Source organism: Antennarius striatus, chromosome 20 (assembly GCF_040054535.1).
Source record: "Antennarius striatus isolate MH-2024 chromosome 20, ASM4005453v1, whole genome shotgun sequence".
In the NCBI taxonomy this organism is placed as follows: Eukaryota; Metazoa; Chordata; class Actinopteri; order Lophiiformes; family Antennariidae; genus Antennarius; species Antennarius striatus.
The window spans coordinates 7,695,001-7,708,189 of record NC_090795.1 but is presented as its reverse complement, the minus strand read 5'-3'; the positions used below and the strand labels follow the sequence as shown (position 1 = coordinate 7,708,189).

General features: G+C 42.6%; 1 protein-coding gene across 2 annotated transcripts in view; it reads left to right on the top strand.

The window, feature by feature from the left end:
* The first annotated feature begins 3,206 nt into the window (after window positions 1–3,206).
* Window positions 3,207–13,189, top strand: part of slco5a1 (solute carrier organic anion transporter family member 5A1) — a 32,279-nt gene continuing 22,296 nt past the window's right edge. For both annotated transcript variants that reach the window (XM_068343662.1, XM_068343663.1), the window contains exons 1-2: window positions 3,207–3,245; window positions 3,687–5,053. In XM_068343662.1, the coding sequence (XP_068199763.1) occupies window positions 4,099–5,053 (955 nt within the window). In that variant the 5' untranslated portion in view covers window positions 3,207–3,245; window positions 3,687–4,098. The remainder of the gene's footprint in view (window positions 3,246–3,686; window positions 5,054–13,189) is intronic.

Below are 13,189 nucleotides of genomic sequence, written 5' to 3'. Positions count from 1 at the left end.
CAAGGTGCTGCACATTCTCACCTCACTGAACGTAATCGTCCACCAGAGGGAGATGTTGAGCTGTGGATCCTGTGTACAGACTGGAAATCGTTACATCGCTCCGTTATAATACAAATAGTCGTGATCCAATTACATCATGAACACTGTGCTCCTTACTTGAGTTGATAGTTTTCATTTAATTTTAGCTTATATGGAATGCTGCTTTTCTGCAGCACTGGTGGGAATATTCCAACAAATATTGATATGTTAAAGAGAGCGATATTTGACCCTAGTTTTTATAGTTGTCCGATAAAGAGGCTGTGTATTTCATTGCTGGGTATGAGAAATGCAACACAGCAATAACCATTGGCAACAAGGGTTGAAAACATCTAAATGTGAAGGAACGCTTTGTGGTGGCACCACGTTTTTAAAAATCCAGACGTGCTTGTTCAGTCTCTATTGTATTAGTTCACTTGTTCACATGGGAAGTTTTGTGTTTGCATTTCTGCATCAAATACAGACACATTTGTTCCTCTGCTGCTGCAGGGCACACAGGCCAAATTCTTCCAAAGTACTCCATAAAAACCGTTTGTGAGAAGAGACGACCATATCAGCCTTTCAAAACGCTGCTCTTGTCATTTGTTGTCTACAGACACATTCTCACTTTCCTCTGCCAGGACAGGGCATGAGCTAACCGGCTAACAGTTCAGCTTTTCTAAATCAATGACATTCAGTTGGCAGAAACACTTTAACTCCATTTCCTTAATTGCAAGGAATAAGATCTACAGCATTATGTTGACTTAAGTAAAATACATTACTGGATGTATGTAAAAATGTTCTTGTTATATGGTTAGTTTGAGCACTGAATGCAGGTTTTGACACAAAATTGCCTTGAGACTACTGAGGTTGTTACTTAATTCTAGACAGTGTAAATATCATAAGCGACAGGGCTGAGAATACCTTCATGCTGGATCAAGTTGTTGAATCTGTATCAACTCATCCAGCTCATCAGACAGCAGGTGGCTCTGGGAAAAAACCCCCACACATATTCCCCAAAAATGTCAAGGAAAATAATGTATCAGATGAGTAGACTTAGATACATAGAAATAAAATGTTTATGTCTTCTTTGCTTTGTTGTTGTTAATTGTATGTCTGTACAAATATGTACCTAATGCTGTTAGAGGTACTGTTCTAGAATGCCTTTTAGTTGAGTGGCAACATTCATATTATACTGGCAGCACTGGGTTGTGTAAAAATGAGATGAACCCAATGAAATGGACAACTTTAGACAGAAATAGAATAAAATGGGGGGGGGGGGTTGACTACATTATACTCTTGATTAAATGACATTGATTATAATATAACAGCAACAACAACAACAAAAAATTCCCAACATACAATGAGGTCAGCAGTACAGCATATTTCTATTATATATCAGCTACACGACTGAGCAATTAATTAGCAAATCATACACATATTGCCTCCATAACAGCTTTGGTCATGTGATACTGGAAGAGATGACGCAGTGCCACTATCAAGCGAATAACTCATCTTAAACCCCTTATGTTGTTGTGTATTCATGGTGTATCGATCAGCCACTTGTGGTATGATAACCACAGGGAGAGAGAGAGATTCAAAACTCTTGAGCTCTATGATAGACCATGGCTCTTCTCATTGATCCCTCTGATTGACTGTCAGGAGAGAGTCATTCCCTTGGATACATAAAAATATGGAGGACCGCATAAAAGCCTGGTCACTGGGATGGAAGAATAGCTTGGGCTAAAATAAAATTGCATGTTTGTTCCCACAAGAAAACAATCTTGAATAGTGTAGTGACATGCTGGCTTTGCTTTAATGCTGTGTAAACAAAGAACATTTGAATGAAGAGAGGAGCAGCAGGTGAAATGGGATTGATCAGTCCACATAGTCCAGGATATGAATTAATGACCTTGGCTAAAGTCATCCATCCCCTTGACATGCACTGGGAGTTGACTTTCTCTATAGAAAAAAGTACATCTTATTTTCTATGAGCCCAAATGCTTCTATTTAAGCTTGATTCAGTGAAATTTTACCGACAAAAAAATTACAATAATTATTTAAGACGTGCATAGTTAAATTATTCAGTTTATTCAGATGGATTGCTTTTTTATATATTCTCACATATTGATGTATTTTTGTACTCCTCAAAAATAAAGTCTTTTATACTTTATATTTATGTGTAAATTAATTATATGAATACATGATATTAAGATTTGCATATGCCTTAATAACGAAATAAAAAATTGTTTGGGGAGGGTTAACTTCATGTAATTCATAATTTTACATACTTTGTTGACAATTTTAGATTATATTATATTCTGTACAAAAAAGATTTTTTTATTACACATCTTCATTAATAATAGTTATACAACACCTATCATTAATACTAACATTAATAAAAAAAAATATGTATTGCAAGTATTTAAACGTGCAGAGAGCCCGTTGTCTGTATGAGCGTGTGACCAGTCAATCACTGCTGGGTCAGCAAGGGTCCCAGCTGTGACTATTGATCCAAACAAACTGCCATATGGAGCCGAAAAGCATGCTGGTATATGAAGTCCTATATTTTGTGTATCTTACATTTAATGACTGGTCGATGGCTGTATACGTGTTTCCAAATCTACTTCTTGTTTTTCATGTAGTGATAATCATTGCTCCGCGTCTTGTTTTTTCCTGTTGTTGGAAATTGATAGAAAAAGCGCGTTAGACTCATTAAAATAAACTACAAACCCCAGTGTTACCACAATTTGTTGCGTTCATTTGCCTGGTACTTATTTGGGTTCGCATTGTGTTGGAAATTTTAAACGTAATAGCTGTCCTATATTTGTTTGTCTGGTGAAAAAAAAAACACTTAAAAAGAAAACAAAAATATTTCTAAATGCTTGTTAAAGCTACGATGTCAGCATGTCGCTTTCACCAAAATACGTAAAAAGATTTTATTGGATACGCTGATGAATAAACAAAAAATAAATTATTTCAACTATTCATCATTAACATAATTTATTAAATATTTCAATATTAAAGTTCTGGTTACATATAAAATCCAACATTAGCGACAGTCTACGCTTTGTTCTTACTTTCGTATCGCTTCAAACTGGGACTCCTCTTCTTTCCGACAGTACCTGAAGGCAGCATTTGTCCACCACCAGCAGCTATGTATGTACATCAGCCAGATTCATTCAGTGGCCGCTCCGTAGACAACAACAGGCTACCTCAGCCTGTCCTGTGTGAGTATCGCAGCCCTCCGCTAGCCTTTCCTTGAAGTTATGTCAAATATTATATGTCGTCGTTTCAGTCGAAGTTGACACCTATTGTTATTCAGTTTGTTAAATATTTTCTGCTTCATATATTTAATTTCAAAGTCATGACTGAGACGTTTGACGACAGCGTGGTCTTTTGTTCTCAAGGTATATTTGTCGTTTTGACAAAGGGAGCTGACTGTTATCTGGTCTCACTCGCTTCGACACTTTGACATCGATGCTATTGTCTGTTCCTGTGCGTTATTTTTCCATTTTTCGGAGATATTTAGCGAGCAGTTTCACGCAAGGTGGACATATTACCGTGTTGTCAAAAGTGAATATGATTGGATTTTGTGTACAACGGTTGTGTTTGCTTTGGAAAGCATTTTAATGTTTGCTAAATTTAATTATTATCTGTATATTTTCTAGGATGCTGCAAAGCTATGGGACAAAAGGAAAGAAAAAAACCTTGAATCAAGGTTGCTATCTAACAAAGAGCCATAAAAACAACGTGGGATCATGAATTAGAGGAACATTTCAAAAGACTTTTCTTATTGGTTACATGTTTTTTTTAATCTTGTAAGATTTTTATTTCCGATAATCCGTTAACAAAAGTTTTAATGGTTAAGGGAATATTCAGTCAGGATGCTGCTTGTCTTTAGTTCAGCATCATGCGGAATAAAACATGCAAATAAGTAGAGGGGTTCAGTCTACCCTGGTCCTCCTGACAGGACAGGGTCTTCTCTCCATCACCCATTCCTGCAGCAGATCCTCTGTCCTCATGTGGCACTAGACTGCCTGACAACCAGGAGTCAACACAAACTACGTCTACAGCCTCGCCATGATCTCATCAGACAATGACGAAACGGCGAGCAACCTGTCCGAGTCTCAGGAAATCCGTGAGCTCCAGGATCAGTACATGGACCCCGGAAACTGCTTCAAGTCCAAAAGCTTACCCATCCTGAACGGACCCTGTCGCCTGGGCAGAAAGACTACGGAGCCTCCGCTTGACAACACCACCTGTGTAGCCGTACAGGAGAGCAGTTTGCTTCAGCCCAAAACCCCAGACTCCAGCCGGGCAGAGTCTCCATCCTCCAGGACAGACTTCTCCCCATCCGTGTCCAGCATGGTGGGGCTCAGCAGCTCTTTACCTGGGGAGGGCCACAGAGCCACCGGCTCTGGTGGTAAAACGCTCGGTTTCTCTCTCATCCGCCTTATCCACATCCCAGCCAGGAAGTACGTGCGGGTCATTCTTCGGGACTCCCGCTGCTTCCTGTTCTGCATGTGCTACCTGACCTTCATTCAGTCGCTGATGGTTTCGGGCTACCTGAGCAGTGTCATCACCACCATTGAGAAGCGTTACAGCCTACGCAGCTCAGAGTCCGGCCTGCTGGTCAGCTGCTTTGACATCGGCAGCTTGCTGGTGGTGGTCTTCATCTCTTACTTTGGTGGAAGAGGTCAGAGGCCGCGCTGGCTGGCTGTGGGTGGCGTGGTCATCGCTGTTGGCGCAGCGTTATTTTCCCTGCCCCACTTTATTTCACCACCCTACCAGATCCAGGAGATGAACTCATCAGCCGGACATGAAGGCCTCTGTCAGAACGGCAACGGCAGCGGGCGCGAGCTGCTCGATATGGCATCGTGCCCCCGGGACCAGGAGGGCAACGAGCACAACCTGTACGTGACTCTGTTCATCTGTGCCCAGATTCTCGTGGGCATGGGGTCGACACCGATATACACGCTGGGGCCCACCTACCTAGATGACAATGTGAAGAAAGAAAATGCATCTCTCTACCTGGGTAAGACAATCTGGACGAGCTGATGAGTTCATTAATGGCAGATTGAAGCGCCTCCGTCTTTTTTTATTCTCCCTGCGTTTCACTGACATTTAGAAAAAGTCAAATGTTGCAATTAGCTAGAAGACAGAAACGTGTTTTAAAGTGATTCACACATCTTCCTCTCCAGCTCTGATGTGTGACAGGACAACAGTGGTCAGTAACATCAATGAGTCTGTTATAAACGGATTTGACGCTCCAATACGTCAGGTAGATGGCCTTGAATTGGTTTGGTTGTTTATCAGTAAGGGTCTGTGCTTATACCCACAGAGTTCAACAGAGCACCCCCCCCCCGTCCTCTTTTGATTTAATCTCCACAGCTTGAAACCTCTGCACCACGGTGAGGTAAATACAGACTGCAAACTAAACCTTGGGCCAGAAGCGCTTGAGAGGAGTGAGGGACGAGAAGCAGAACTGGGTTGCTTATGATTAATTGCCCCATAGTGAGTGTGTGTGTGTGTATGTGTGTGTGTGTGTGTGTGTGTGTGAGTGTGAGAGAGACTTCTGTCCTCAGGCAGGCGTGTGTGTGAACAGAAGACTGGCAACAGAAAAGCCATTGCTCTCATTTGTAGCCAGAAAAGATGCATTTTATTTTTTTTAATAATGTTACCAGATCATCCCTTCATACCTGGTAATTCATGTGGTCTACTAGGGCTTTTCTGCCCTTACTGGTTTTTGCTCAAAGTGATTTGTCGGTACGCACACACACCACATACTCTGCATAGCTCAATGAGGGGTTCATGGTTGCAGAAGTAATCCCCCTGCCTGTCAGAGCTCTGTAGCTGGGTTATTGGGACATGGGGCACCCCTAAGTTTAGTGCAGCGTCTTGCACAGATGGTCACTGTTACACTGGGCTGTGTGCAACTAATGAGCTCTTTATCCATTAGTTAATCTCAGGTTGTTTAATCATCCAGTCTCGTCCTATAAAATCTCATAAAACAGCAGCCAGCCCCCGCTCGACATGTTTAAATGTTCACTTCGTGCTCAAGTAATCTCAGTATTTGTATTTTGGCAGGACAAATTTTTGATGCTAAATTCAGTTGACTTGCTAACCAATGAAATGAATTGTTTAAGTGCACTCATGTTGGTTTTGCCTGCATATATTTGAGTGCATTGTTCAATGAAAAACAACAGTGAGTTGCTTACATCACAACATTACCTCGCTGCCTTGCTCCGCTGCTCCCTAGACTCAGTATTGATCAGATTCCTGCATCGCAGGGAGCCAATGCAGCACAGCTACTGGAAAAACAAAGGGAACTGGTGCTCCAGGAGCCATTCATCAGAGCAGCGAATGTTCACTCAGGCATCACGGTCAGAACGTCCTCGTTCAAATATCCGTCAGAAGCAGGGCTTGCTCCGGTGACCTTGATGTCTTTTTTCCCCCCCGAGGCCTCAGGGGAATAATCTGTTATCATTCCTGTAAAGAATTTTTTTGGGGGGGGGGAAATGAGAAATTCTCTGATGAGGGAGCAGATAAATGGGTGAAAATGTCTTATTCACATTTCAGATACTCACAATTACCATGGTAACCGGGCCCTGGGTACATTTTTCACAGTGTGACATCCTCTGAGGGTTTCGCTATTATTTGATGGATGAGTCATCCACAGGTGATGTTTTGCTTCTATACGATCCACCTTCGGAGAGAAAAAATACACATAAAAGAGCTTCTTGTTGTACAAGTGTACAAAACCAACTTTTAGACTCTTTCTCATACGTTCCTGATTTCAATTAATGGAGTTTCTACTCAGAAACTTCCCCAACACTTACTTTGAGGTGTCTCTCCCCTAAATGCGTTAATGCAAAACCCATCTCACTTTACTCTTGTCACCATGGTGATGTAGGGGTGAAGTTGGGGTACAGCTTGTAAATCTTTTTATTGGGCTCTTCTGGTTTTACTTTACACCACCGAACACCCTCGTAGCCACCATGTGCACACGTCTGCCTCTTTCCTCGCTCTCTCTGCTTTGACAGATTTATGACACACCATTTTTGCCGTTACCCCAGTGAACGTTTGTCTTAGCCTTTATCTGACAGGCTGGCTCCCTCCTCTTGAAAAGGTTGTTTGCAGCGTTACATGAGGGTTTGAGTGAATGTTGACTGGAGGCAAACGTAATGGAAACTCTGCTTATAGCTTCTGGTCTCCAATCTGTCACACTCGCCATCTAATTTGGCGATGTACACATCCACCGATCTGATCGATAGCCTTGATTCTCCTCATTTAATTGTTGATCCATTCAACGCTTTGAACGGTGGCTGTGACCTCTGTTTATTAGATGGTCTGCCCCCCCCACACCCCCACTTGTTCCTCAAATGACGGCTTCAATGATTTTCAAACTAATGATGCCAGGAGGCTGCTATTGATGTGGAACGGATTGAGAGGTCAGCTCTGATTGGAATGCTGCGTGTAAGTAGCGTTACCTTCCAGAACACACACACAGGAAGTGAGCTGAACATAATTCATAAAGTTTAAAGACAGGGAGAACACACAGATAAACTTTCTTAACATTATTCATAATCCTGTGTTTATACGCTCTTGGTCTTTTATAACCTTTGTGTTGTCTAGACTTTTCCCACCTATTTGCATACCTATATGTATGTAGCCTCTCTGTACATGCTTGATAAGGTTAATTGATTCCTCTTGGCTGCCGGTCACCCCTGCATTAATTAATCTGACTTTGTGCTTTCAGCTGTCCTCTATTCATTTTAATGTGTATTGGAAAACCCAAAGGCGTCTGACAGAGGTGCAGCAGAGGCTTGTTTATTTACTTTAGAGGAGGAGGAAAGGAGGTGTCGGTCAGTTTAGGAGGAGAGAAGGTTGCATAAGGGGTGTGTTCTTTACTCCCCACCTGACGAATTTAGAATGAACAGTTGCTGTCAGTGTCTCTGGAGGTGTGGGTGTCATATCTGTCCACACCAGTTAGTTTACAGTCACACCTCTGTGTTTCTCATTCGCCGTGACTCTGATGATCATCAGTCGTGGCTCCGGCGTGTCGCTCTCTGTGCTCGCTCAGTTGATTCCATTAAATATCGTCCCGTTTCGCTCGGCATCCAAGGCGGACGCAAAGCTGACAGGAGTCCCCTGGTGACCGGGGCCTCCTCCCCACCACTGTTTGCCCCCTCCAGGCTGACAGATTGGTTTTCAGCATGGGTTAGGGTACACATTCAGCCTTGTCACAGCATGGTTCGCATATGGAAAAAAAAATCTGTGTCCCCTTGGCTTATTCTGGAGGAGGTTTAAAATGTCTCTGCCCCCTCCTGTTGGACACACAGACCCTCAGGGTTACTCAGCAGTATGCGACCTTTTTAGCCACAGACTGCCGGCTCCGATTCCTAATATTACTACGACATCCGTGAGTCACTGCTACACCCCCCCTTTATTCTTTTTGCCACTGATGATTCTGTGCTTCTTTTTGCCATTATTCTTTCCTCACACAGAATCCCATCTTTAATCAGTCTGATTGAATGGAATGAGGTTTTTTTCATCAGTATGTTGGGGATCTATAAGTCCTTTTGTTATAGAAACGCTTTGTTTCCATCTGTGAGGGACAGGAATGGACATTTCTTCAAATCTCTCTATCTCCTTTGGACTTGACTTAAAATGTACTTAATGATCTTCGACAAGTTTTAATTACCGCTGTATAGAAACCCTGTATAGGACTGGCAATGCTCTAATTTAGGTAAGTTTAGGGAAGTCATCTGAAAACTAAAATATGATTCAGATTGTCTGACTATGTGTTAGACTGGTTGTTATATCATAACTATATAAATGTCAGGACTGCAAACACCCACAAAGCCACAGATTTTCACGAACGTAATCTGATCCAAATGTAGCTGAAACACAATTAATGTGATATCTCTACATGCTGAAACCCCTTGAGTTGTTCAACAGCCAGTGACACAAGAGGTCACTTCACGCCAGAGCTCCTTCACCATCTCTGCCGACCGAAAGCAATCAAAGACCTGCAGCCTCTCGGTGTACTCTGTCTGATTAAGCTAATCAGCACAGCTAGAAGCAACATGTTCTTCCTTTTGCCTCTGCTGGTCAGTCAGGAAATGAGTTGTTGTCAGATGTTTATCTGTTGCCGGGGCTACTGTACGTCCTGTGATGCCTATCATTGCACGGGGCGCTGCTGCTGTCAAGCACCAAGTTTCTGAAAAGACGGACAGTCTTTGAGCTGTGATTGAGTACAAGTTGACACCGTTCTGACACGATGAACAGAGACAGCTTGTACCTCCACATCTACCTGACTTACATGAGTTTCTCTCCTGCATCTTATCTGCTCTGCTCAGTCTGCCCTTCAAGTTTTTCCAGCCTTTAGGGTGTTGTCAGGACTGTTATTTTAATACAGCTGAAAAAAAAAATATAGAACTGTCTCCCATCCTAGTGTTATGCCCCCCAGAGAGCCGGCTGGCTATCGTTGTCCTTGACCTCTGTGCTGCAAGGATGGAGGATGAGGGCAGGAAAGCTGCTGGAGAGGAGAATTCTTAATGGCATTTACATAAATCTGAGAACATGAAGTGCGCAAAGATAATTGGAAGAAAGGTTTTTCTATCTTATCACAAATATGAGAAGAAATTCATCAAATGTTTTCAGAAATATTGCTGATAGCATATATTTTATGTGTGTTTTTCGCCTTTTGACCTTCAGCTGTTGCCCCACTGAGCCAGCTGCACACAGCAAACCCATGTGTTGACCATCCTGGAGGGACGGGACCTTACTCTGAGAGGGTGTGAGGGGGTTTGATGGCAGTACACGTCTTCTGTCCTCATCTGCTTCACACGCAGACACACACAGATGTGCTAAAATGTAACGAGCTGCAGACAAATGTAGCCTGACAGGCGAGCAGACCGGGGCAAATTTCATCTGTCTTAGCGGCTCTACCTGGTTCCCTTACGCCTGCAAATGAAGCGTTAAGCTCGCTGTGCATTACGTAACACGGGCTAATAGACTAACATGCAGCCGAGGCTCAGTTTATTGCAAAGACTGTGTTTTGACTGGAGTCGTCCACTGAGCTCAGCTGAGTTTGCTTATTCGTCTGGGATGTCTGGGAGGAAAAAAAACCCCTCTAACATCTAATTAAAAGTAGGATTCTGTTTATTCTCACATACAGGCATAGGTGAAATAATACAGAAGCATTCTGATATACTCCAGGCTTGTGTTGCATTACTTATTTGTGATATATTTTGTGACCTTCGAGATGTGAATGATGATAAAGCAGCTGTTGAGAGGTTGCAGGGTGTCTTTACACTTGTGTGTGTGTGTGTGTGTGTGTGTGTGTGTGTGTGTGCACCTGCAGTCAATGGGTGGGTGAGGTTTGAGGCTGTGGAGGTTGCTGGGAGCCAGCACAAGATTTTGCAGGAGGCAGGGTTTTGTGTTGCAGATTGTGTGCTTGGTTTTCTTGCTAGCATGCCGTTGGTATCTGAACATATGTGCTTTGTGCAACCCGATTGCAGAGAAGTCTCGCCCATCAGTGTCAACACTCCTGCATCCACTCCTGTCACAGTGTGTAGGAGGCACTTCTGCTGCAGAACAGCACATGGAGTCTTGTCTTACCTGCATTGATACTAAACAAGAAACAGTCTGAATGAAAGCTCCCATTATGTATGTTCCATTTGCACGCTCTTTTGTGTTTGATCTGCATATTCGGAATCTGCATTCGTTCTTGTTTATTTTCCTCTTGATGAGTGACGACCGCAGGAATTGGAAGGGAGGACCGACTGATTAATTGGCCAAATTCTTTGGCACCACTCGAGGATGAGGAGGGGGCCATGGCTTTTTTGCGCCATGGACCAGATTTCCTGTGCCACTCCTGTCAATGAGAGAAGCTTGAAAAGCTGCAGGTGCAAGCAAATGGCACGTAAATGCCATGCTCCCCCCCCATGCCTGCCTCCAGGCCAGATGCCCCATTCATGGCCACTTGTGAACCGAAAGATTATCTGGGACCCTGTTAAATGCTGGAACATTATCTATGCATAGACAAACACGGAGAGCAGACAGACTGGTGTTTGATGCTGGGGGAGCAATCCCCGGGTGTGTGTCGCTGCTGGGGGGATTTAAGGGAAGGAGTGTAAGGGTCTCCTTGGATTGGCTGAAGTACACGAAGAACAATGACAGCATGATCAGTTGTCACCTAGGAAACCCTTTACAAACCTTGACTATACTTTTAATGTGACACATCTGATGACTAATCCCTGCCTAGAATTGCAGGTTTTTGACATAACTGCAGCCAAAGAGTGAAAAAAACCTTGAGTGAACTCTCTGTTCCTGAATGTTCTTCATGTTCTGTACTACTGTATGGTAAGTGCAGTGACCAGGAAATACTTGAAACTGCCCTTTTGAATTATTTTTTTAAGAAGCTAGTTCAGGATTAACTGAAAAAATATGTATTTTCTCAAGGAAATTAGGAGGAGGAATTTGATTAGGAGGAAAATTTGCAAAAATTATTAATGAGTAACAATGCACAGTGGCAATGTGTGAAAGAGGAGTGGGGAGTATAAGGAGGTAATGTCACATAAAAGAGGCACAAATTAATTATCATCCTAGGCTGCACCTTTGGACGACATCCCAGCAAGCCAGTTAAAGAGATCTGTATTGGTTTGATTGACTTTTCACAAGGGGGAGGAAGTCAAAGCGTAAAGACTTCCAGCAGTCTAATAAAGAATGCTTGATAAAGCTGGCAGAGAGGATGAGAGTTTTTCTGCTCTTTCCCTACACGGTATTGACTGACAAAAAAATGAGATTGCGTTGTGCAAAAAAAAAGAGACTGTTTTGGGCTGGATAAGAATTTGATATGAAGGAAAGATAAAAAATAAACTATTACTTATCTGCAGTCTTCATCAGTAGCTGTAGAGATAGATAGTAAATAAGGCTGTTTTGTAGACACATAATCCGGTTTTCCTTAGTGACAGAAGTTGAGACGGTTGCATTTAGCTCATTTTTATTTTTATGACGATTTTTATTCTAAAGGCACACATTACAAAGAATACTAGATTTGCAACCAAGTATAGCCATCAATATCAAGCAGACTTAAAACATTATGCAGACACAGCAGTTGAGATGCAGAAGTCGCCGACAACCTTTGTTTCATTCAGCGTAAATCTGAAAAGTTTATATAAAAGGAACCCCCAAGAGATTAGATTTGATTTCAAAGCGTTTTCCAAATCTTTGTCGCAAACAGAGTGTTGGTCGGTTTGACAGTGATTGATTGCGAGGTTCATTCATGTGCTTCAGAGCAGCACAGAACAACGAGCAATGTTACCATTTCAGATTTCTTTGCATGCAGCCCGTTCTTGCACAGCTTTGGTCTGTAGTGGATTCTGGTGAACATTGTCAGCATCAGATTTGTGGTCTTTTGCTGTCTCTGCAGGTCCAAAAGCCTTAGTCCAGCATTAGACTCAGCAGAAAATGGTCATTTGGTGTTAGTGTTAGGAACCATGACCCCTTTGACTTACACTGCAAATAAATTTGGATTAGGTCTGTCAGGAAGGATTCAATACTATGCATCGATTCCACAACATTTTTTCATTTGTGGAGTCATGTCTGCACATTTTTATCTGGTTATTACACCTTTTATTACTAATCCTATGTATGTACGAACACTTACAAAAAATGTTGCTTTTCTTCCTTATGAGGAAGATCTAAGGGTTACAACCTACAGCAAAGAGAGCATGTCCAGTAGAGTCATGACTGTTTTTATGGGTTTCACCTTTGCTCTATCAATCGTGCACCAACATGACCTGGATGAGGTCACATGGTTCACAGTTTGTTGAGAGGAAGAACATCACAGCAGAGGAAAGGGATGAAAATGCTAATGCTAGTCTAGCTCTTCTCACCCCTTGTGACCAGTCATGTCTTTTCCTGAGGGGCTTATAGCAGCAGTGCCCCGGGGTAAACATGACTGGAGGCTGAAGAGTTGAGATCCAGTCTGAAAAGCTTTGATGCAGTCGTTAATGTGGCTGTTAGAAGTCGTGTCTGGCTGATAAAGTCTCAACTCTCACTGTACCAGCCGGTACTGGCTGCACACCAGGATCAAAGTTCTTTACTGCGTTTGATCCATTAAAATATTCGACAAGGCATGATCTGAACTTTGTGATTATCA